The sequence below is a fragment of the Aquarana catesbeiana genome, linkage group LG04 (assembly GCF_042186555.1).
Source record: "Aquarana catesbeiana isolate 2022-GZ linkage group LG04, ASM4218655v1, whole genome shotgun sequence".
In the NCBI taxonomy this organism is placed as follows: domain Eukaryota; kingdom Metazoa; phylum Chordata; class Amphibia; order Anura; family Ranidae; genus Aquarana; species Aquarana catesbeiana.
Genome location: NC_133327.1, coordinates 593,470,511 through 593,493,612, shown reverse-complemented (window position 1 = coordinate 593,493,612; position 23,102 = coordinate 593,470,511). Strand labels below are relative to the sequence as shown.

Below are 23,102 nucleotides of genomic sequence, written 5' to 3'. Positions count from 1 at the left end.
TGGTGATTTGTTAAGTGACTATTTTCAGTAATTTCCTAAGTGCACTACATGCACAGTAGCCTCTGTGGTTACCCCTGGTTTAGCATGGGCAATAACCCTACTGCTCTGCCGTAGCCTGTGAGTATCTCTTGTGGTTCCATCTCCTTTTTATACCATTTGAACATTGGCTTATGGTGATCTAGTCACCCAAATTTGTTGACCTAGTCTAATGCCCTGTACACACGATCGGACATTGATCGTACATTCCGACAACAAAATCCATGGATTTTTTCCGACGGATGCTGGCTCAAACTTGTCTTGCATACACACGGTCGCACAAAGCTGTCGGAAAATCCAATCGTTCTGAACGCGGTGACGTAAAACACGTACATCGGGACTATAAACGGGGCAGTAGCCAATAGCTTTCGTCTCTTAATTTATCCTGAGCATGCATGGCACTTTGTGCGTCGGATTTGTGTACACACGATCGGAATTTAAACGATCGGATTTTGTTGTTGGAAAATTTTATATCCTGCTCTCAAACTTTGTGTGTCGGAAATTCTGACGGAAAAAGTCCGATGGAGCCCACACACAAATGGAATTTCCGACAACATAATCCAATAGCTCTTTTTCCATCAGAAAATCCGACCGTGTGTACAGGGCATTAGAGTGACCCAAGTGGTTCTCAGGTCTCAGGCTTGACACAGATGGCCTTTAACTCCACTTGCCAGCAGTTGGTCCATGAGTAACCCTTGCAAGTAATGACTCAATTGCACAATGTTGGTGGCTTCTGGAGACCTAGTCACAACAGCTATTGCCCCCCCTACCTTGCAGTGGGCCCGTGAATTCCCCTTGCGGGTATGTTTTCACTTTCATACTGTTTTCTTGTATGTCAGCCTAGGGTCCCTCAGCCACACATGACCTTCATCACCTCCCATTTGGCGGTTGGTCTGAACACTACCCTTCCTCACTATTGGTGTGGTGGCCTTTGATGACCTAGTCACAATTGGCCATTCGCTCCTCCTATTCTACCGGTATGTGTAAGTTAGCCTTGATGGCACTGTTTAACTTGCATACTGTTTCTATGCTGTTTCTAAATTGACCTAGTCACACCAGGCTGTTAACCCCCTTCTTTCTGCAGTTGATCTGTGAGTGACCTTTGCTATTGCTGACTCGCTTGTGGGACTATGTAGGTATTTGGTATACTGGTAAGCAGCAACATTTGTCGGTGTGAAGTTATTTGTATCAATTTATAAAATGCAACGTGAGTGAACAGAAGAAAAATCAAAATCAAATCAATATTTGGTGTGACCACCCTTTGGCTTCAAAACAGCAATAATTATTCTAGGTACACACAGTTTTTGAAGGAACTCGGCAACTCGGAGAACTTGAAAATGGGAAAAGGAGTTTGGGACTTTATATGAGGCCAAAAAATTTACCCCCGGCACAGCAAAGCCACAGGTAATGACGTAGCGCGCACAGCGTGGGGGTGCATGACGTCGATTAGCAATGGGGCGTCCACCCCACCCCTACATCAATGGAGAGAGGAGGAGAAAGGGAGGACTCCCGAAGCCGATCGCAGCTCCAGGGGCCAACAAAGAACAGACGCTAGACCACACAGACCAGCAACTTCGCCACCAGGAACCCAAATACTGTATGCAAGGGAGGGGAGGGAAAAGTATTGTAGGAATCCGAGAAGGGTATAAACGGACCTAATCTAATACCCTCTGTCACCCATCTGAAATCTAACCTGAACATGGAAATAAACATAATAAAAATTAAAAAGCACCTAAATTGGTGCGGACATTGGATAATACCAAATAGTAACATATATTATAAGTGGGTGCATGCTTTCATCCCCGATATGACATTGAAAAAGGGAAAAGGCGTTTGGGACTTTATATGAGGCCAAATAAATGTACCTCCATCCCCAATAATTGGAAATATAAAAGAGCAAGGTTTGGGACTTTTTATGAAACATGTAGCTGGGGAGATATCACAGCATAGTGCTATAGTAATGTCTGGTGAGTAAACCATCAAATAGGACCATATATCAAAACATGGTAACATAATAACCATCATAGTAAAATGGGAAAGCTTTATTCCATGATATAATACATAGTAACATGATAGCACAATAGCATAATAACACAATAACAGCATAATAAAAACACCAGACTAATTGCCACATATCTCTAAAATAAAACATAATATAAATTGGTATGATCCAATGAAACATACTAATGGTAACATTTGTAAAATAAATAGCAGAGGGGAGCATCTAATAGCTTGATGCGTTTGGTGGCTGTAGCGCCACTCTTCAGGAGCAGGTGCAGAGGAGATGTCTATAAAATGTTAGAGAGAGATATTGAATTGGGTAATTATATAGAAAAAATGTGACTATAAAGGAATGAGTCTCACACTTATACTTACAATTCGGATATGAGTCTGGACATGGGGAATTGAGGGTCAGGCGGGAGGATCATCAGCCCCGGGAACGAGGCGGCAAACCCTACAACATCAATGGAATGACCACTAAGGATGATATCCCCCTTAGGGAGCACTACAGTTACCTGAAAATTAGGCATTTTCTCCAACAGCTTATAAAATCCCATTCGGCCCCCTTTACCATGACCCCATTTGAAAGCCTTTGTAGATCGCGCCCCCAATCCCCGGGTCTAATTTCCCTCATATATATTGCTATAATTAACTCCAAAACACCACCATTGAGACCCTATCATCTCCAATGGGAGGCCAAACTCGGGAAACAATTGGACCCGGAGGACTGGCAAGGTATGACTATTATGCTATCCAAATGCTCTAAGAATGTTCTCTTTTTGGAGAACACTTATAAAGTCTTTTATAGATGGTACTATACCCCGGCTAAATTAGCAAGCTTCATCCCATCTTATTCCCCCCTCTGTTTTCGAGGGTGCTCACAGGAGGGTATGATGTCGCATATCTGGTGGACCTGCCCCAGGGTTTGCAGATTATGGGTTAGAGTATATGCACTACTACGCAATCTTTTTAATACCACTATAAAGCGGGACCCTTTTGAGGCCCTTTTATGGCAACCAATTGCAGAGCTTCTTCGTCCTGAACGCCAATTAGCAGCACATATTTTTACCGCAACTAAACTGACCATAGCAAGGGCCTGGAAAACTCTGAACCTTAGCTTTGAAGCAGTTAAAAATTGTGTGAATGATATCATGGTAAACGAGAAACTTACGGCCATATTGTTGGACACGCATGATAAGTTCCTCAGGATATGGCAACCCTGGGTGACCCATAACCGTCCATCAAGATTTGACCTAACGCTTCTTTCCCTATAACTAGCCTCCGTTCCCCCCACCCCAGGGTCCCCCCCCTCCCCCCCCCCCTTTTCTCTTACTTTCAATTTCTCTTTCCTTCTTCTTATTCAGGCCTTTGGGCTTCAGTCTACAGAGTTTGGATATTTAAGGAAACAAAAAAGTTATTTCATACAAAGGTATGTTATCTTCTTTGAAGTTAACCAATTTAATCTGACTTTATATCTGGTTCCTTTTTTTTTTTTTATTAAGGCAATGTTACGTATTACAATAACATCTCACTATGCATCCTTTAAATGTTTATGAATGTTTGCAAACATAATATTCTGTGTTTGCAGTTTACCGTTATGCTAATAAACACGAGATGAAGACTCTCCTTAGTATGTAGCCTGGCCTCGGCCTTGAGCTGCCTGAGACCAGGTTTAAATTCTTGAATGTCAGTTCTACCTGCCGGACCCCGGCAGCCTTATACCTGTTAATTCATGATGTATCCATCACTGTTTTGTACTATTCTGTTGATATATATTTTCAATAAAACTCTTTGTACAAGGAATGACCACTAAGGAAAGGCAATCCAGGGACGAGACCATAGCGTGACGTTGGTGGTTATCCCCACTCACACTGGAGTACGCGTACTCCAACATACCCTAGGAGGCACCCTCTGGGACTACTTTCCTGTGGACACTGTGTACTTTTTGGACTAAAACTGTTTACGCTGGAGTTGTAGGTACTACATTGATAGAATTTACCTTTTACCGCTTTACAGTCCTTTACACCTTGCTTGGGTGTCTTGGTTCCTTTTACCCCACTACTGGCAGTTCTTTCCGACCTATGCACACCAGTTTTCGTTTCTATCACTCTATCAACTCTAGGGCTGAAACAACTAATCGATTAATCGACAACTAAACAATTATGAAATTAATCGATTACTATTTTCATAATCGATTAATCGGTCAGTAACATAATGGGATTAAAAAGAACTAAAATGAACCCTTTATTGTACAAAAAGAGCAAATAATCGCTACTGTAAATATTACTTTCACAGTTCTACAGTAAAAAAATGAAATAGTGATTATCTGCTTTTTTTGTACTATAAAGGGCTAATTTTAGTTTTTTTAACCCCATCATGTTACTAAACGTCTTAGACCTGGTTCACATCTATGTGTTTTTTGGTGCTTTTTGCAGAAACGCACTACAGTTCATTTACATGTTTTTTTCAGCCGCTGCGTATTTGGAAAGGGTTAGGGACTTTTTTTTAACGCAAAACAATGCTTTTTTGGTTCAATATACTTCAATGGAGAAGCTGCAGAAAAGCATGTAATGCGTTTTTGCAGCAATTTGTGTATTTTAATCTGCCCAACAACAAATTGGCTAAAAAAATGCAAAAACGCAAATCACAGTAAAATCACATGCGCAAAAATCAAAACGCATAGCAAAAAGCACTGCAGAAACAAATCAAAAGCAAACTGCATAGGTGTGTACCGAGCCTTATGTTGGCCACATGGATCAATTTTCAGATGAGAATATTCAGACGAAAAATCTTTGTACATTCACTGAATGAAAGAATGTTGTTTGAAATTTTAACTTGTTGCTAACATTCTGTTTTTAAAATGAATGTAATTTCTGAACAAAAACCACATACACTGTCTGAAAATTCCCTTGACCAAGAAGCTTTCTATTATTTCCAAATTTTCCTATCACTGTGGTTGAAAATGAACATATGTGAAAATTTATAAACTAAATATATGTGCTCGTGCTAATGGTGTATCCAGAAAATATATATTATAAAAAATGCAGCTGCTATACACAAAGTGCTAATCACTTGGGAAACATATGAATATAAATATAGCGCTCGCAAACACAATGGGTGAGAATACAATAGATGATGAACAAAACAAAGTCTGAATAAAGTGACTAAAGGTGCTCCAATCCAAAGTGAAGGAAATATAAGGTGCTTCAGAAATATTCAGGTGTGCAACACCCCCTCATGTATCCCCACTCAGCAGATCAGAACGACCCCCAGCTTTTCAGTCTGGTGGGTCACTTAAAGCTTGGTAAAGATATCCTGGGATGGCGGATATGATGTCAAGTCATCAGGTCCAGAATTCCTTTATGAAGTTTCTCAGACAGAGAACAGGTACCCAGAAGTAAAAAAGAATGGAACTGATAGTGAAGTACCATTAAAAAAGCTTTTATTGTAAAAGGGTGTGGGTACTTACAAAAAGTGAGATCAAACAAGCCTCAAACATGAAGCTGTGAGTGTAAAAACGCTGTTCCTGGCGTGCGTTCCACGAGACCGGAAATGACATCAGTGATACAGGAAATAGCGTCAACGTTTCACCTTGATGACGCCCTGTGGGAGGGCGAAACATTGACGCTATTTCCGGTATCACTGACGTCACTTCCAGGCCGGTGGAACTGGCTGAGAAACTTTATAAAGGAATTCTGGACCTGATGACTTGACATCATATCCGCCATCCCAGGATATCTTTACCAAGCTTTATGTGACACACCAGACTGAAAAGCTGGGGGTCGTTCTGATCTGGTGATTGGGGATACATGAGGGGTTGTTGCACACCTGAATATTTCTGAAGCACCTTATATTTCCTTCACTTTGGATTGGAGCACCTTTAGTCACTTTATTTGGACTTTGTTTTGTTCATCATCTATTGTATTTTCACCCATTGTGTTTGCGAGCGCTATATTTATATTCATATGAATATGAACATAGATTTGACCCCACTAACGATTAGAAAATCGAACGAACATTCTTAAAATTATATATTTTTTTAAGGAAGACTTTGTTTTTTTTTAAATAAAAAAATGTGATCTCTGAGCCCGGGTTCACACCTATGCGAATTAGATGCGGCTTACACCGCATCTAATTCGCAGGACATTTTAAAATACATTCATATGAATGCATCTGGTTCACATATGTGCGTTGCATTCGCACTGCGCATTGCACAAAAACGTGTGCGTTTTTTGGGCATTGCGGCGCGAACTACAAGCCTATTATCTCCTATGGGAACGCATCTGATTCGCAGATGCATTGCGTTCTGAACAAGGAATTTCTACTTCTCCTCACTACACCTCCCCCTCTCCCCCCCTCCTCCCTCCCCCTTTCCCTGCTCTCTAATCCTGAGCAAAAACGCAATGAATCCTTTGAACAGGAGATTTTTATCTCACCAGTGAAACCTGAGCTTCAATTCGCACCGCACAAGTGTGAAACAGGGCTGAGTCTGATGATTTTTTACCAGATTCACCCTTTAATAGGATATACAGTATATATGCTCTAATAGTATATACAGTATATCTCTCCACTAATATTATATACAGTATATCTCTCCTCTAATAGTTTATACAATATATCTCTTCTGATAGTATATACAGTATATCTCTTCTGATAGTATATTTTAAACTTTACATATTAACTAAATTATACACCACACTCTTTCTAAGGTTATTAATCGATTAATCAAAACAATAATCGGTCAACTAATTGATTATGAAAATAATCATTAGTTGCGGCCCTAATCAAATCGATCCTTATCTAGGCCCTGGCACATTTTTACTTATCACCCAGGTAGACACAACTATATATTATATACCATATAACTAGTCACTATGTTATACATCTCATGTAATATTATTTTACATACCCAATTTTACCATTTTCTATAGATGGGATATATCTGTGTGATTAACACCACTTTCTTTATCCATGGGGATCTTGTCCCTGGATTGCCTTTCCTTAGTGGTCATTCCATCGATGTTGTGGGGTTTGCCACCTCAGTTCCCGGGGCTGATGATCCTCCCGCCTGACCCTCAATTCCCCATGCCCATGCCCATGCCCAGACTCATATCTGAATTGTAAGTATGAGTGTGAGACTCATTCCTTTATAGTCACAACATTTTTTCTATATAATTACCCAATTCAATATCTATCTCGTTTTATACACATTTTTATATACATTTTATAGACCTCTCCTCTGCATCTGCTCCTGAAGAGTGGCGCTACAGTCACGAAATGCGTCGAACTATTAGATGCTCCCCTCTGCTATTTATTTTACAAATGTTACCATTAGTATTTTTTATTGGATCATACCAATTTATATTATGTTTTATTGTGGAGATACGCGGCAATTAGTCTGGTGTTTTTATTATGCTCTTATTGTGTTATGCTATCATGTTACTATGTATTATGTCATGGAATAAAGCTTTCCCATTTTACTATGATGGTTATTATGTTACCATTTTTTGATATATGGTCCTAATTGATGGTTTACTCACCAGACATTACTATAGTCTTATGCTGTGATATCTCCCCTTCTGCATGTTTAATAAAAAGTCCCAAACCTTGCTCTTTTATATTTCCAACTCGGAGAACACAAATCTTTTGTGAATGCAGGCTGCCTCAAATCTTTCTGTGTCCTTCATGTAATTCCAGACATATTGCCATATGGACCAAGCCTGCCTATCTCCCACATCCAGAATAAGTATACGGAGGTGTACCCTATTCCTTCGGATGCATTGGTTCAGTATATGGGAGTATCTCCTAGCCTAAAGTTATTTGCATCTGCTGTTCTAGGCCAATCTGAGGCCTTAGTAAGCTTCTTTTTAATACTGATGCCATGACTATCAGTCTTTGACTGGGTTTTGGTTGCCTTGGTTTGGCAGACTTTGCACTGCTTCAGTGCAGCCCCATACTCATTGCATCAGGTACATTACAATCGACAGGCTGGTCATTGCTCTCCTCATATGGGGGACCTACTGATCTCTGTAGAACTTATGGAATGCCTCTTGCCTTTCCCTTTCTTCCTGGCTTATCTACACTTTTTTTGGTCTCTTTGCTGGGCACTCAAAGCTTTTTTCTCTAAGTGTGGTCTTTCCTTGCAACTGTCCACTGCGCCTTGGGTCTTCCCAATATGCTATCTCCTGTTCTTGCTCTACTTCACCAGTGGGATATCAGACAAACTTCTTCTGAAAGCATGTCCTTCAGACTGTGCAGACACTACTGAGCTCCAATGAATCCTAACTCTCCATGAATTTATTACTGGAAAAATCTCATCTTGTGGAAAATCCAAGCCTGATTCTAGACTCGGTCCTGTGTAAGGGCTTTTCCTTAGCCTAGACAAGTTCCAGGCTCTTCATTCCCAGCCTACAATCTAAAAGCTAACCAACCCTGCATTTTGTGTAGGGGCTTTTGGTCTTGATTCTGTGGGGTTTCAATCTGGTTTCTGTTAGTTCATTTGGGCTACCTCAGATATTTTGGCAGAAAAGTTTCCCTTGTCTAGCTTAACTTGTGTGATTTTCGTCAGTAAGGGAGCCCTTCTTGTTTTCATTAAAGACAAGTTGTTTGGAGTCTATGGCTTCTTTTCTTCGTATGGTGTTTTCTTCTTTACTCACCTTGACCAGGAATTTGTTCTGGCTTCTCTCTGTCCTGCTCCTATACATCTTCTGGAAGTTTTCCTTCCATTGGTTGGAGGTGGTACGCCCTATTTGAGTTTATCTCTCAGCTGCTGCTCCTTTTTGTTTGCCTCTTTGATGCCAGTTTTAGGAGTAAGGTGCTATAAGCTGCTTTCTGAGTTCTGTCGTGGCCCAATTTTTATGTGGGCCTGTTTGTTGTGTTGAACATTTCTCAGTTGGATTGCTTTTGGGCATTAATGACTAAAAATCCTGTGTCCTGTACTGTACGACTAAAAAAAATAGCATTTTAGAATTACAAGTCAAATCTGTTTTTGGTGTACAGTACAAGACACAAGTCCTTCCCCTCTGTTTTATATGATTTTCATATTTCTTCCTACAAAATTGAGACTTACTGGGATTGGGATGGGTTATATGGGGGAGTGTCCCTGCAGCTCTTTTTTGCCTATGTTCAATCACCTGAAGGTTGCTTCATATGACCCATGATTCATAACTAAAGATCTTTTTTCCTGTACTGTACTCCAAGAGATGGATTTTATTGGTAAGTCAATAAATTATGATTTACTGACCTGGAGCAAGTAGAGAGTTCTGATTTTACCTTCACATTTTTTGACGCATACTTGTTTATGCACTTGTGTCTAGACCATAGACATTAATTGTGTGCATATTTGTAATACGGAGGATATGCTTCAATAGGATTTTTGAAGCCACAAAATCATTTATACTGCCTGGAAAATAACATTTTGAGAAGCAGAGGTCACCACTGGCAACCTTCAGCACATATTTTTCCAACAGAGATTTTCGATTGCTTGTCATAAAGAGAAAACCCCTCTACTTTTTTAGGGGCTAACCATTTTATTGGTTTCACATTTTTGTTTCTTTGAATAGAACTAAAAGTTCAGATTTATATGGGGCATAGTAAATCTGTAGGGATACATGAAATACATACATACAGTTTTGGAGTCCTTTAAAATATTTACCTTTTAGCATTACACCTGAATGCTGAACGGTGACTCATAAAAGTTGTTGAAACTGTCAGATTAATCTGCACCAATTACTAAGATTTAGCAGTTTAAACATGTCGAAATAGATCCACTTTGATGCTTGGAAGAACTTTTCACAAATGTCAAAATGTGCAACATTGTCACTTCAAAGGTACCATGTATGTTCAGAATCTTTTCTGAGTAATATGCTTGCTGGCTATATACATTTACCTGTTGACTTTTATGTCTACCAGAAAGCTCTTATTGCACATGATGACATAATTTTGTAAGAATACAGCCAGTCTCACATTTGATCAGCATTATAACCTCAAAGCCCTAGAATGACTACCCCTCCCAGACAGTAATGTACATATGTTTGGCTTACCAAAATTTCTGAACAATGGCAGGCGTCATAAGCCTCATTATTGACAATCTGAAATTACAATTAACCATTGAAGATGGAGAGAAATTATACGTTGCCATACTTTGGATATATAATGCCAGTTTTAGATTAAGACTAACCTAGGACAATTTCCAATTTACCTGTGTCTTCACTGTATTATATGCATGGGTATAATAGGAATTATAAGTCCATAAAAACAACTGAGAAATCAAACTTTTTTTCATTTTTATATGCAGAATCTTTGCTGCAAGTGGACAGAATGGAGGATGTAAATGAAGCATTTGTTGACCTCTCTTTAACTGAACAAAGTGGGAAAAGAGTTACCTCAGGTAACAGGTAAGGTTTTGCTGAAAGATGTTTTCCAGTTTTCCTTAGAAAGGAAACCAAATCAGTCCACTCGGACCACTTTAGCTGCCATCTTTTCCCATTATTTTCCACATGCCGCAACTTATCTCTTTGGCGATTGGGCAGCCATCGATGATGTAATTCGTATGCGTATGCATGCTACATACATACATCCCCATGTTTCTGATGAAAAAAGTAACATTATCCCAGTACCCTACTGCATTCTGGGCAAATTTAATAGCAGATAGTTAAAGCAGGTTTCTCTTTGTTTAAAGTTTAGTTCTGTTTTAATATATTTCTGCTGGTAAATGTCTTACTACTTCTGTTTAGCATTGTTTTGTTGTGAATCTGTTATTAGAGGTTTCTCCTGAATGATCCTTTTACCAATGAGTGAAGTTGTGGTTACTGTACTGAGCCTGTTGTTCACCTGATGATACCCATGCAACCTAATAAACTGTAATAATAACTGTTTGCTGGTGTCCCTGGTGTGATTACGGTGATTCAATAAAGGCAATTGGAACCTCTGGATGAGCGCCTTGTCTTCTAAAAGTATTTCAACTGAGGCGGGCCGGGGCTGGCACTCCTAGTCAGGTTCCATTCAGGCTTACTATTTACACCTGGAGCAGCGGGTTCTTTTTCCTCTGCCACCTAATAAAGCTGGTGCTGTTTTTAAAATAGGAATAGGAAAATCCGGTGTTCAGATATTAAGGTCTGAGAGACAGAGTCATCCATACAAACCAGTGCTTCCAAAAGTGCAGCTACTAAATTATAACCTGAAGGGGTTGTATACTTATGCAGTAAGTTGTTTTGTTTAGATTTGCTAGAATTTGTTTTCACTTAAGCAGGCCATAAACAGTTCAGCAGGAACCAGCCATGGTTCGAACCATATATGGGCAGGCTGAATGTACCAAGTTGATCATCGATCAACTTGGGTACAATCAGCATGTCAGGTTTTTACCTGCGATTATCCCTAGCAGCTGCTATAGCCTGTAGCAATAATCACTGTCTTCTCCCGATGGGGACAGCGTCCCCCGCCCCTCCACACCAGAAGAAGACAATGGCCCCGAAGGAGGGATTCCCACATCAACACTGTCTGAGCAGACTTCTTTCCTGCAACAGGTTGTTGCATTTTGCTCTGTGTATTTTTCTCTGTGCATTTCCTATTTTTCTACAGAGACACACCAATGTACAGTGTCCAGCAGTCACAAGAAGTTACCAAATTTGCAAAGCTGGAAGCATAATTAGTACCCATGGCTGTCCTGATTTGTCTGAAGTATTTATTTAGGAACCACAAGTAAATGTTGTTTCATGTAAAATTCCTCCAATCAATGAATAAATCAATAAAGCAGACCTGTTTGAAATGTATACTGGGGTTATTATAGAGCTTTGATGTCAATGTTGTGAGGTATAGCCATATAAAGGAAACAAGCGTCTAGTGACAACCAGTTATAACGCGGTTCCCATGGATATTATTACTACTACTGTTCTTGCACTATCAGGACTACCGTGTGTGTATATGCAGTACTCTGTTAGTCAGCTCCAGGCAGTTGTCTGTGCTCATGCCCACCCTTTCTCCTGTTTTCTTTTTTTGCACTAACAAATACACTGAAGATTAGGCTTGAGAAAGAGAAATTGGCCATGAAACACGTTGCCTAAACAACCACATGACAGTGACCTGGAAGTGACTGAAACTTTATCCACTTGTTTCTGCTGGATGCTGCACTGTTTATCACATTCTTTACCTGTGAGTGTATTGTACTTTAGCTTTGTGCTTTATTAAATATTAATAGACTATTGGTGCGCTATCTGCTTGTTAATGTGTTCGGTGGAATCTTACAGGCCGAGCCTGTTTGAGAGCTGCAAGAAAGTTGTGAGGTTCTTCTGGACTGCACGTCATACTTCTATTTCAATAGTTTTTATTGTTTTGGAGAACAACAAAGGAAAAAGGATCATTTAATGGAGCAGCGAACAATCCTCGCCTGCTCCAAGTGTAAAACGGGGAACATACAAATGCAAGGTTTGGTAGAATCTGGTGAGGACCATAGCACATGAGTAGGGTCTGCCGTAGGACCCTCTAACATACCTAAACTTGTATCTAAGGAAGACATCAACTTATTATAGACTACTTGTAAAGTATTCAAATAACATAAACTCAAGAGGGTTACCATCCGGCTGACCACCCGATAAAGCAGAAACGAGAGATCATGGACTCGAATGCATAGCATTACTATAACTGAGTCACATTGAAATAGTATTGATGGCAATAATGCCTCTTACTTCATTTTGTACAGTAGTTAAGGCACTTGCAACTACCAAACATTGCTGCATGTCATACTTCTATTAATTTCTTCTGTGCGGATGTCTATTTGTCCTCAGGAACACACCTTTGACTACTTTGGAGTTTTAGGTGTTCCTGCTTAACCTTTAACTCCACAAGTGGACAAAGAGGCATCTAAGGCAACAGGTAAGGCGTTACTGAGCCATATTTGCCAGTTTTCTTCTTCATTATCTACCAAAAGTACCATTTTGTAGTAGACTGTCACTTAAGGAGGAATTTCACCCTTATCATAAAAATTACAACAAAGGTACCTTTAAAAATGTTCAGTAGTCACACTCTACAAATAGATACTGGTGGGTAATTTCAGTCTTTTTGTGCTTTGCATACCTTATCTTTCTTTTCCTCCCCATTCTTCTCATAGTGGTCATTTTTGCTAAGGGCAGATACATCCATTTCCCTTTACTTCCTGGGTTTGCCTCCTGAAACCAGGAAGTGGAATACTTCCCATCAGCATGAGGAGCTGTATGCTGCTGTGATTTTTAGTAAAAGGGGGGAAAGGTCTGCTTTAAGAGAAATCACTAAATTATTATCAAACATAGATGTAGTTTAGCCCAGAATCTGTTCTAAGCTGGTCATACATGGATCAAAATTCAGCAAGTACCAGCCAAATTTTGATCCAGGGTATGGGCACCCTGGTTGTACAGAAGTCATCGGTGGCTATACTTGTGGTGGCAGGAAAAAAATTTAAAATCTATGGCTTGCGTTATTGTGATGTTAATGTATTCCTTCTGTTCTAACTGGGTTTTCTGGATTCCAGCACTTTATTGGTCATTATCCAACAACATTTAGATGTAGAAATATATTTAGTCATCCATGAGTCAGATGTTTATGTAATTATTATGTACCTTGTGACTTAGGTTTATCTTTTATTGACATCTCACTTAGTAAAATTCTAAAGATACTTTGATGGGACATCAAGAGAGTAACAGAGTGCAATGAATCAACACTATACTTTCTAATCTACTGTATAATGTTTAGTCGTCATTTTATATCTAGGTTTTGCACTATTAGTTGTATTAGTTTGTTATGTCACCCTCGTCTGTCCCCACAACATTTAGAGAATGTTTGTAATGGTTGATTCTAGTTTTTATTAAATGAAATGTTTTGATATAATAATCACATGAATATTGTACTACACTTAAGCAGGGCTTAGTTTTATTTTCCAATCTGCACAATACAGCTGAAGACTGTCTGTTAAAGCGGAAGTAAACCCATCCATAAAACAGTTTCATTTCCGGCACGTGCCGGAAATGTAACACTCCCATTGTATGTGCTCTCAACCAAACTGTCAAACCATCCAATGGCTGGTGTCATAACTGATCACATGTGCAGAGTCATGGCAGTGGTAGATTAAACAGAGGCAAAGATGGCAGCTTCCTTGGCTGAAAACGATAGGGGAGTTTATTTACATTTTAATAAAAGGGTTTTTTGCAGTTTTTACACAGGTCAGATAGGATCCTATAATGAGGACTGACATGGTGGTATTGATTTTTCTAAAGAATATTCACTTTGAAAAGTGAATTTTTACTTAGGATAGTGAATGTGGTGAAACTGACACATCACACTCAAAATGCATGAAAAATGAACTTTTGAAAGTATATAGACTTGTCGAGATTGTAAAGAGAGGGTGCTTGGCAGATGAGCAGCTGAAGATCTTCGCTTTCGCAGTGTAGGTGATGGATACACATAATAAATTATGGCAATATTACCAGAGGTTCCTACAGTTATTAGATCATTTAAAAAATGGAAGATAAATATTAATTAAAAAATAGCAACATTTGGTTAATAATACATGATATAGATAGCTAATTGATGAAAGTTTGGTAAACATTGTAATAGTTGATAGAACAGTTTGTACCAAGATGTCACCGTCACTAATGTCAACCATATATCAGTCCCTATTTTCTAAATCTTCTCACTGTTCATTCCTTAAGCCATGACAGTGAGCAGGGATAGATAGCTCACGGAATACAGGGGATTCAGTCTTTTTTTTTTCAACACAGTACTGCTTTTATTACAAAAATAAAGATTTTAACTTGGGTTGCTTGTCAAGTAGGAAACAACTTTGTTTAACAACTTCAATACTAGGCACTTTTACCCCCTTCCTGCTGCCAGGCCAATTTTCATCTTTTAGCATTGTCGCTCTTTGAATGACAATTGCGCAGTCATGCAATGCTATACCCAAATTATTATTTTTTTCATTTTTTAGAGAGATAGAGCTTTATTTTTGTGGTATTTAATCACCACTGGGTTTTTTATTTTCTGCTAAAAACAAAAAATTAAAAAAGACCGAAAATTTTGAAAAAAAAAAGGTTTTCTTTGTTAGAAAATTTTGTAAACAAGTAATTTTTTTCTTTCACTGATGTAAGCTGATAAGGCGGCACTGATAGGCTGTACTGATGAGGCAGCATTGATGAGCTGGCACTGATGAGGTGGCACTAATATGCAGCACTGATGAGCACTGATAGATAGCACTGATGGGCGCTAATAAGCGGCACTTATGGGCACGGATAGGCAGCACTGATGTGCACTGATATGCATTGATGGGTGTCACTGATGAGCAGGCACTGATGGGGACTGAAAGGCAGCACTGACTGGCATCACTGATGGGTACTGATTGACATTACTGTTGGGCACTGACTGGCATCACTGTTGAGGCTGCACTGAGCAGGTCTCCCCTGAAAGAAAATGCTGCTGATCGGCTCTCCTCTCCTCTCATGCTGTCAGTATGAAAAGCATTTTCTTGTTTACATGTGATCAGCTGTGATTGGACACAGCTGATCACATGGGTAAAGAGTCTCGTCATCGGGTCTTTACCGAGATCGGGATGCGCCATGTTTCAGGGACACAGCACATCCCCACCCTGTGCACCCCCCTGTGGGACGACAAGTGTAGGAAGAGAGGAGAGTGGGTCTGCTGGTGGGGACAGTGCTGGATCGAGACTGTTGTCAGGTAGGTGTTTAAGAGCTGGGGAGAAATGCATTAAGGCAGAAAACCTTTTTGCATTTAGAACCACTTCAGTTGAACGAAATTTGTGCAATAACGCAAAATGGTTCTGACAGCATAAGTGTAAATCATTGAAGTTCAGTTGCTTCAGTCATTACTTAGAGTGATCTGCATGCAAATGCAGTCTGCCTAGGAACTCCCACTCCTCCAGGCTGACTCCCACTGGTCAAGGCTGAGGACTTTGAGAGGACAGGGCAGGGTGCTGTGATGTTTTCAGGAAACTGTGTACAGCACTCTGCTAGTCCCTCCCACTTGCCATGATCTGCCTGTATTCCATAGAGAAGCACAGAAACATAATGACATCACTGGGTTTAAAATGAGGTATGTCATGAAAATGTATTGTGGTTGCAATGCTGCAATTGTACGGGAACCAGGGGAGGACTGACAACTCATGGGGCCCCTGGGCAATAGGAGATTATGGGGCCCTCCAGAAAGCTGCTTGCTGTGGGGGCACTCGACAGGAGGGAGGGACCAGGAGCAGCGAAGAGGGACCCGAGAAGAGGAGGATCCGGGCTCCTTTGTGCAAAACCAACTGCACAGTAGAGCATAATGTACAGAGTACATGGGTCAGGAGTAAGTAACGAACAAAACATATACAGTACAGCAGTCAGGATGAGCACCACGCTCACATCAGAGTCCTACCTTACACCAAAATCCCAACATTCTCCCTATAATCACAGTCCACAGAGTCCGTCCCCCCTGGCATCAGAATCTCACCTTACGGCAGAGCCCCCAGAGTGGCACCCTACGGCAGAACCCCCAGAGTGGCACTCTATGGGAGAGCCCCCAGAGTGGCACCCTAACGCAGAGCCCCCAGAGTAGAACCTTAGGGCAGAGCCCCCAGAGTGCAACCCTACTGCAGAGGAGAGGAGGGTGATGTGCCTGTGTACTGGTGGGCAGGTAATCAGTAGGGAGGTGTAGCAGAGATTAGGGGGAGAAGTTCAGAACACCCTTCCTCCAGGAGCAGTGCACTTCTCCTCACACAGAAAAATTATCTAACAGCCTCAGAAACAGGAGCTCTGCTAGAGGAAACACAGCCTCCTCCTCCTGCTCACCAGAGAACGCACTGATAAAACTATATTTAACTCAGCCAAGTTAGTCAGCTTACCTTGTATCAGCCTGCAGCCCGTCCCACACTGCAGGCTGTGTCCCCGCCTCCCTCTCCTCTCCTCCAGCTGTCGGCATATCCTGCTCTGTAGTCAAAGAGGCCGCACGTGGGAAGGAGGCGTGTACAGTGTGTTCCCATTGGCTGAGGAGGTAGTGGAGGGGCAGAGCAGCTATAGCCTCTGGAATTTTACATCAAAATGATGTCGGTGTCAGACATTTCAGGGACATATGTAAAAAAAAACGTTTTTACAATCTGTCCCTGGTTTTACTGAGGCTGGCAACCCTGATGGGGCCCCCTAGTGGCCCTGGGGCAGTGTCCTAATGGTCAGTCCACCCCTGACGAGAACAACCTTAGATGCTCACAGCAACATGTGATAGGCTTGTAATCATAATTCATTTACAGCACTCACCTCTGCAGTTCAGGCCTCAGATTTGCTCCTTGATTCCTATTTGATTTCCTATGCAGCAGATGACAGTGTTTTACAGCACTATACTTTACCTATATTATGTCACCTGTTACAAGAATGCTTTCAATTATATTTGTATATGACACTCTCTGGCATAGGCATTTTGTGTGCTAGGCTTGCCCAATTTTTAATTAAACGCCATAGTAAACAACTGGCAGTCAAGCATTTTATTAAATTCTTGTTTTAGACAGATACAGGCATAGTCTTCTAAAATCTGGGCAGGTTGTCATCTTTGTGAATTCACTATAGTTTCTTGTACAGTTAAAAAAAAATGCATTCCAGAGTTTTCATGGTCTATACCTAATGCCCTGTACACACGATCGGACTTTCCGACAGAAAATGTGCGATTGGGGCTTGTTGTCAGAAATTCTGACCATATGTAGGCTCCATCAGACTTTTTCCATCGGAATCTCTGACACACACAAAGTTTGAGAGCTGGATCTAAAATTTTCCCACAACAAAATCCGTTTGCGTAAATTCCGTTCGTGTGTAGACAATTCCGACACACAAAGTGCCACGCATGCTCAGAATAAATTAGGAGATGGAAGTGCTCGGTCTGGTAAAACTAGCGTTCGTAATGGATATAGCACATTTGTCATGCTGCAATGTTTTAAATTGTTTAATGCAGCGCATTCTCTTCTTCTTTAGAATGTTAAAATAATGAAATTGTTTTGCTGCTCCTATTCACACAAAACTAAGTATTTTGTCGTGTGTTCCTATTCTTATTACATTTGTGCTGCTTCATGTGCTTTTCTTTACTGTTGTACATTTTAAAATGGCTACTTTGATGTTCATGGGCACAGTAATCTGTTATAGGAAACATTGTTTGTTCGCCCACTAATACAATGTTTTTGGCAGATGCAGGTTAACTACATTTGTTCATGCCTGTTTGTATTAAAATAAGTTTGTTGTCTAGATGGGTTTGTAACTAGAATGAAATGTAAACTTGATTCAGTGTAAGGAGAGGAGACTCAGCGGGTGTTTTCACAACTGGATGCAGGAGAACTAGTGTGAGACACCAGAACAAACTTTTTAGGGTGTACCACACAGGGGCGCCAGTAGATACTATAGGGGTGTCTCCATGTGTGATATTTTAACAAAAAAGGTAAGTATTCCAGCTTGAGAAAGGAAATAAAATGTTCTTCAGCTTGGAACTCTGCCAAATTGATTTCTTTAGTGTTTCTCGTGATCTCATGAATAATATTAATAATTTTACAGTCAAAATTGGTGGCCTGAGGAGTCCTTATAATAGGGATCACAATCCGGTCCAGGACTACAAGAGATCAGGAACAGCAGCAGATGACATATATGTCCCCAGGCTGTGGTCATACAACAGCCTGCATCTTTTGCCAGACCAGACTGCACCCAGGCCATCACTCTCTGGTCTTCCTTAGACGCTTCCTTCCAGGCTGTGGTTCTGGTGTTGGAGGTGTGGCAGGAGGAGGAGGACCATGGTTGAACTCACAAATATGGCTTTGGCTTGGGAGTTCGCCCCTCAACCCCTTATTTAGAGCTTGTAAGATCACTTCCTCTCATAAGAGGCGTTAGCCCTCCTCCATTTCCTGCATTTTGCAGGCTGTCATGCAGGCATAGTCCTCTTGAAGACTGGGGGGGTTTCTGAGTACTGCAGTAGCCTTTAGAAATAGGCCAATTGCTGCCTCCTTCAGGTTACTCCTCTTCCTGACACTTTTTTGTGGAAGGCAGAGGGGAGGGACCTGGGATTCTGGCAGGCTGCTGGGCCCGGCCACCTTCTGGCTGCCACTTACCCCCGCCACCTCCTGGCTGCCACTTTCCACGGGCTCCTCCTGGCTGAGACTTTCCTGTGTACGAAAAAGGGACATAGTTTTAGTTTTTTGTTCATCAATCACACACAATTTTCAGCTCATGACTGTTGCAAATTGAGTGTTATTAAATAGAAAAGACTATCATTCTGACCCCAGCATTTTTCATTCTTGTCCCAATCATTTGTGGCCACTACTGTCTATTGATATATAAAACACTTAGTGAAATCAGAAATTAGTTATCAAAACTAACATATATTTAACATCATTAATTTGACAAACAGAAATATTTAGAAGAATGCTATACCTGACTCAAGCTGGGCTCTTCCACATGTGGCTGCCTGGAAGGCCCAGGTTGGTCATCAGAAGCCTCAGCTGGGGGGGAAGGAAGCCTTGAAGGAAGACTGGAGAGTGCTGGCCTGGGTTCAGTCTGGCCTGCCAGAAAATGCAGTCTGTCATAGTACCACAGCCTGGGGACATAAATGTCATCTGCTGCAGCCCCTGATCTCAGGGAATCCTGGACCTTCTTGCGCTCCCTAAGATAAGTACTCCTCATGCCACCAATTAGGGCCTTCAAATATAGGATGTCTGCCGTGGGGATCACCGGCTTCACAAATTCCACCAATTGATCCAGCGCTGCCTTCCTCTTTGATTGTTATAATAGGGGTGGTTTACCTGCCACAGACAGGGCAGCTCCCTGAACATATCAATGAATATGGGGATAACGTCCTGACCATTCAATAGATCAATTTTCTCTGCAAGACACAACACAAGACAAACCCTAATGTGAGGCGAAACTCTCCTAATCTTGACACAATATAGGCCTCAATCTATAAGCAGTATAGGACACTGATGCACCAACGTAAAATTGTACCTTCGTTATAACGATCGTCGCTTCCGTTGCTTCGACCTCCGCTCACAGATCATACGTACGATGCACGCGTGTTACGCTTTATATACACTGCGCATACGTGAAACTCTGCCCGCCCCTGACGTTCTTTGTAGTCTATTCCCCGCCCCTTGTCTTTTGGCGCAGTGGGAGAGAACATGGCGGAAAGACAACATGTGCATGTAGAGGAGAGCAGCAACGAGAAAAGGCCGGAGCCCTGAACCTCACGATCCCCGGAATAGATTGAAGGCCTCAAATCTGGCCTTTGTAGAGATGGTGGACATCTTGAAGAGGGCCGACTATGATGGGAAGCATGGACCTTACCCAAACCCAAATGTGAGAAAGGCCAAGATCATGACTAAAGTTGTGAAGAGCCTGCATAGGAATTTTGGGGTACGACGATCCAAGGATCAATTGAGGAAATGCTGGTCAGACCTCAAATTGAGGGAGCACGATCAGTACAGAAAGATCAAGAGAGTGCAGCAAAAAAGTAAGTATTTTGTCGTGTGTTCCTATTCTTATTACGTTTGTGCTGCTCCATGTGCTTTTCTTTACTGTTGTACATTTTAAAATGGCTACTTTGAATTTTCACGGGCACAGTAATCGGTCATAGGAAACATTGTTCGTTCGCCCACTAATACAATGTTTTTGGCAGATGCAGGTTAACTACATTTGTTCATGCCTATTTGTATTAAAATAAGTTTGTTGTCTAGATGGGTTTGTAACTAGAATGAAATGTAAACTTGATTCAGTGTAAGGAGAGGACACTCAGCGGGTGTTTTCACATCTAGACGCAGGAGCACTAGTGTGGGACACCAGAACAAACTTTTTAGGGTGTCCCACACAGGTGCTCCAGTGGATACTATAGGGGTGTCTCCATGTGTGATATTTTAACAAAAAAGGTAAGTATTCCAGCTTGAGAAAGGAAATAAAATGTTCTTCAGCTTGGAACTCTGCCAAAATAGACAATTGTATGACACTTCCAAGCAATTTTTCATATTCCTATTTCTGCCATCAAATATCTATGTGCTAAATATACCTTTATTTTCTTCACATAGGGGAGAAAAGACTTGGGACATCAGAGGACACCAGGGACCCCCCACCTCCTGAAGAAGGGGAAATACAAACACCACAACCTGAGGATATGGAGGGGGAGGTTTATGAATTGGGCGAAATGGTCACCACAACAGGTCAGTGTCTGAGACCACAGCTTCAGGTAATAGATGTATGCCTGCATATTTATAATACATGGTGTGTTTTTTTATTTTAGGTGATGTGGATGTTGTGGAAGAAGAATCTCATTTCACAAGTGAAAGTGCCCAGATCCTCATCGGGGAGATAATGGGGTGCAATCGTGATTTAGAAAATCTGAAGGAAAACTTCAATGATGTTCAACAAAAAATGAAGAACATCACTGATGTTTTAGGCAGAATATAAAAAAATATAAAAATGTACCGTTTTATCGTGTAATTTTGAATTTAAAAATAAGTTGTAAAGTATTTGCAAAGCCAAATTTTGAAGATGCACACAGTGTGTCAACATGTGCTATCTACTATCAGGGGATATCAATGTACAGGTTTTGTGGGTGCAACCCCTTCCTCGCAAATTCAAGTAGCTGAGAGGAAGGGGTTGCACCCCCAAAACACGTCCATTGATCCCCCATGATGGGAGCTAGCACATGTTGACATTAGGCATGGGATCAGGAGGGAAATCCCCAGTTTGAATCACAATTTGTGTGCATCTTCAAAATTTGGCTTTTACAGGGGTGACATCACCCATCTGATGAAGGCAAGATCAACACAGTTTGGACATACTCATGTCTGATTTTGCCTTCACTTTATAAGAGTGGAACTTTGTAAGTTCCTGAGTTGTGTATGCTTTGAAACATGCCTGTTTATCCAAAAAAGCATCTTTACAATGTGAAAAACAAAAAATATACAACAAAGATGTTGGTTTGTTTAAAAAACATTTTCTAAAATGTTTTCTACTCAACAATGTGTGGCTTCTTCTTTCAATGTTCAATAGCAATTTTTGTAGTAAGTTGGTGTTTACAGTGACAATGGGGGTTATTTACTAAAGGCAAATCCACTTTGCACTACAAGTGCACTACAAGTGCAGTTTCATGTGCACTTTTATGTGTTGGAGTGCAAAGTGTATTTGCCTTTAGTAAATAACTCCCACAGTGCTTTCTAATTTGCCACAATCACGCCATTTTTATGACTCCACAAAATTCATTCATGGTGCTGAAAATGATGAATATTTTTGTCAGTAATGCATTACATACATTAACAACAAAAACAAGGTGTGTGTAGCAGACTCATATTATTATGCAGACCCATAGCATAATAATAGTTTGCTGAAGAAGACATTGTCACCTCATGTATCAAATAAATTACATTTGCACTATTGAAGAAAATGTCCAAAAAGAAAATCCCATTGGAGAACCTAGGAGACAGCTAAAAGAAACCCATGCAGTAAATCAAAGGAAATTCAGTTTAAGAACAAAAATTGATGATAAAATGTTTCTTAAACATTTTCTGGCATATCAATGGCCCCATGGGCATCTGCAGAACTTTTTTCGGGGGGGGGAGCGCTTCGGCAGCGGCGAGACACAGTCACATTTAACCCTTAAAGCGGCGCTTTACCGATAATGCGGCCAGATGCCAGTGTGAAATAGCTCTTGAGATAATTCAGCTTCATTCCATGCCCATATAAATATAGCCTAGAGAATGTACTTCTTTCTATATTGCAATGTATTGTAATGCATCTGTTGTGGCCAAATTTTGATCTTCATTAAAACAGCCTATACTGTATACTGCAAGTGGCACTGGTTGGCACTGATTGGCAGGTGGCACTAATTGGCATTGGCAGGTGGCACTGGGTGGCACTAATTGGCACTGGCAGGTGGCACTGGTTAGCACTGCCAGATGGCACTGATTGGCACTGGCAGGTGGCACTGACAGGTGGCACTGGCAGGCACTGATTGGCACTGGCATGTGGCACTGATTGGCAGGTGGCACTGGCAGATGGCACTAGCAGGTGGCACTGGTTGGCACTGGCAGGTACTGGTTG

The 23,102-nt window shown here is 41.0% G+C and overlaps 1 protein-coding gene across 1 annotated transcript in view; it reads left to right on the top strand.

Moving 5' to 3' along the window:
* The window catches only part of WDPCP (WD repeat containing planar cell polarity effector), a 684,160-nt gene that overhangs the window by 567,763 nt on the left and 93,295 nt on the right, over positions 1-23,102 (top strand). Inside the window, exon 15 of the mRNA XM_073628184.1 lies at positions 10,334-10,433. Coding sequence (XP_073484285.1) covers positions 10,334-10,433 — 100 coding nt within the window. The remainder of the gene's footprint in view (positions 1-10,333; positions 10,434-23,102) is intronic.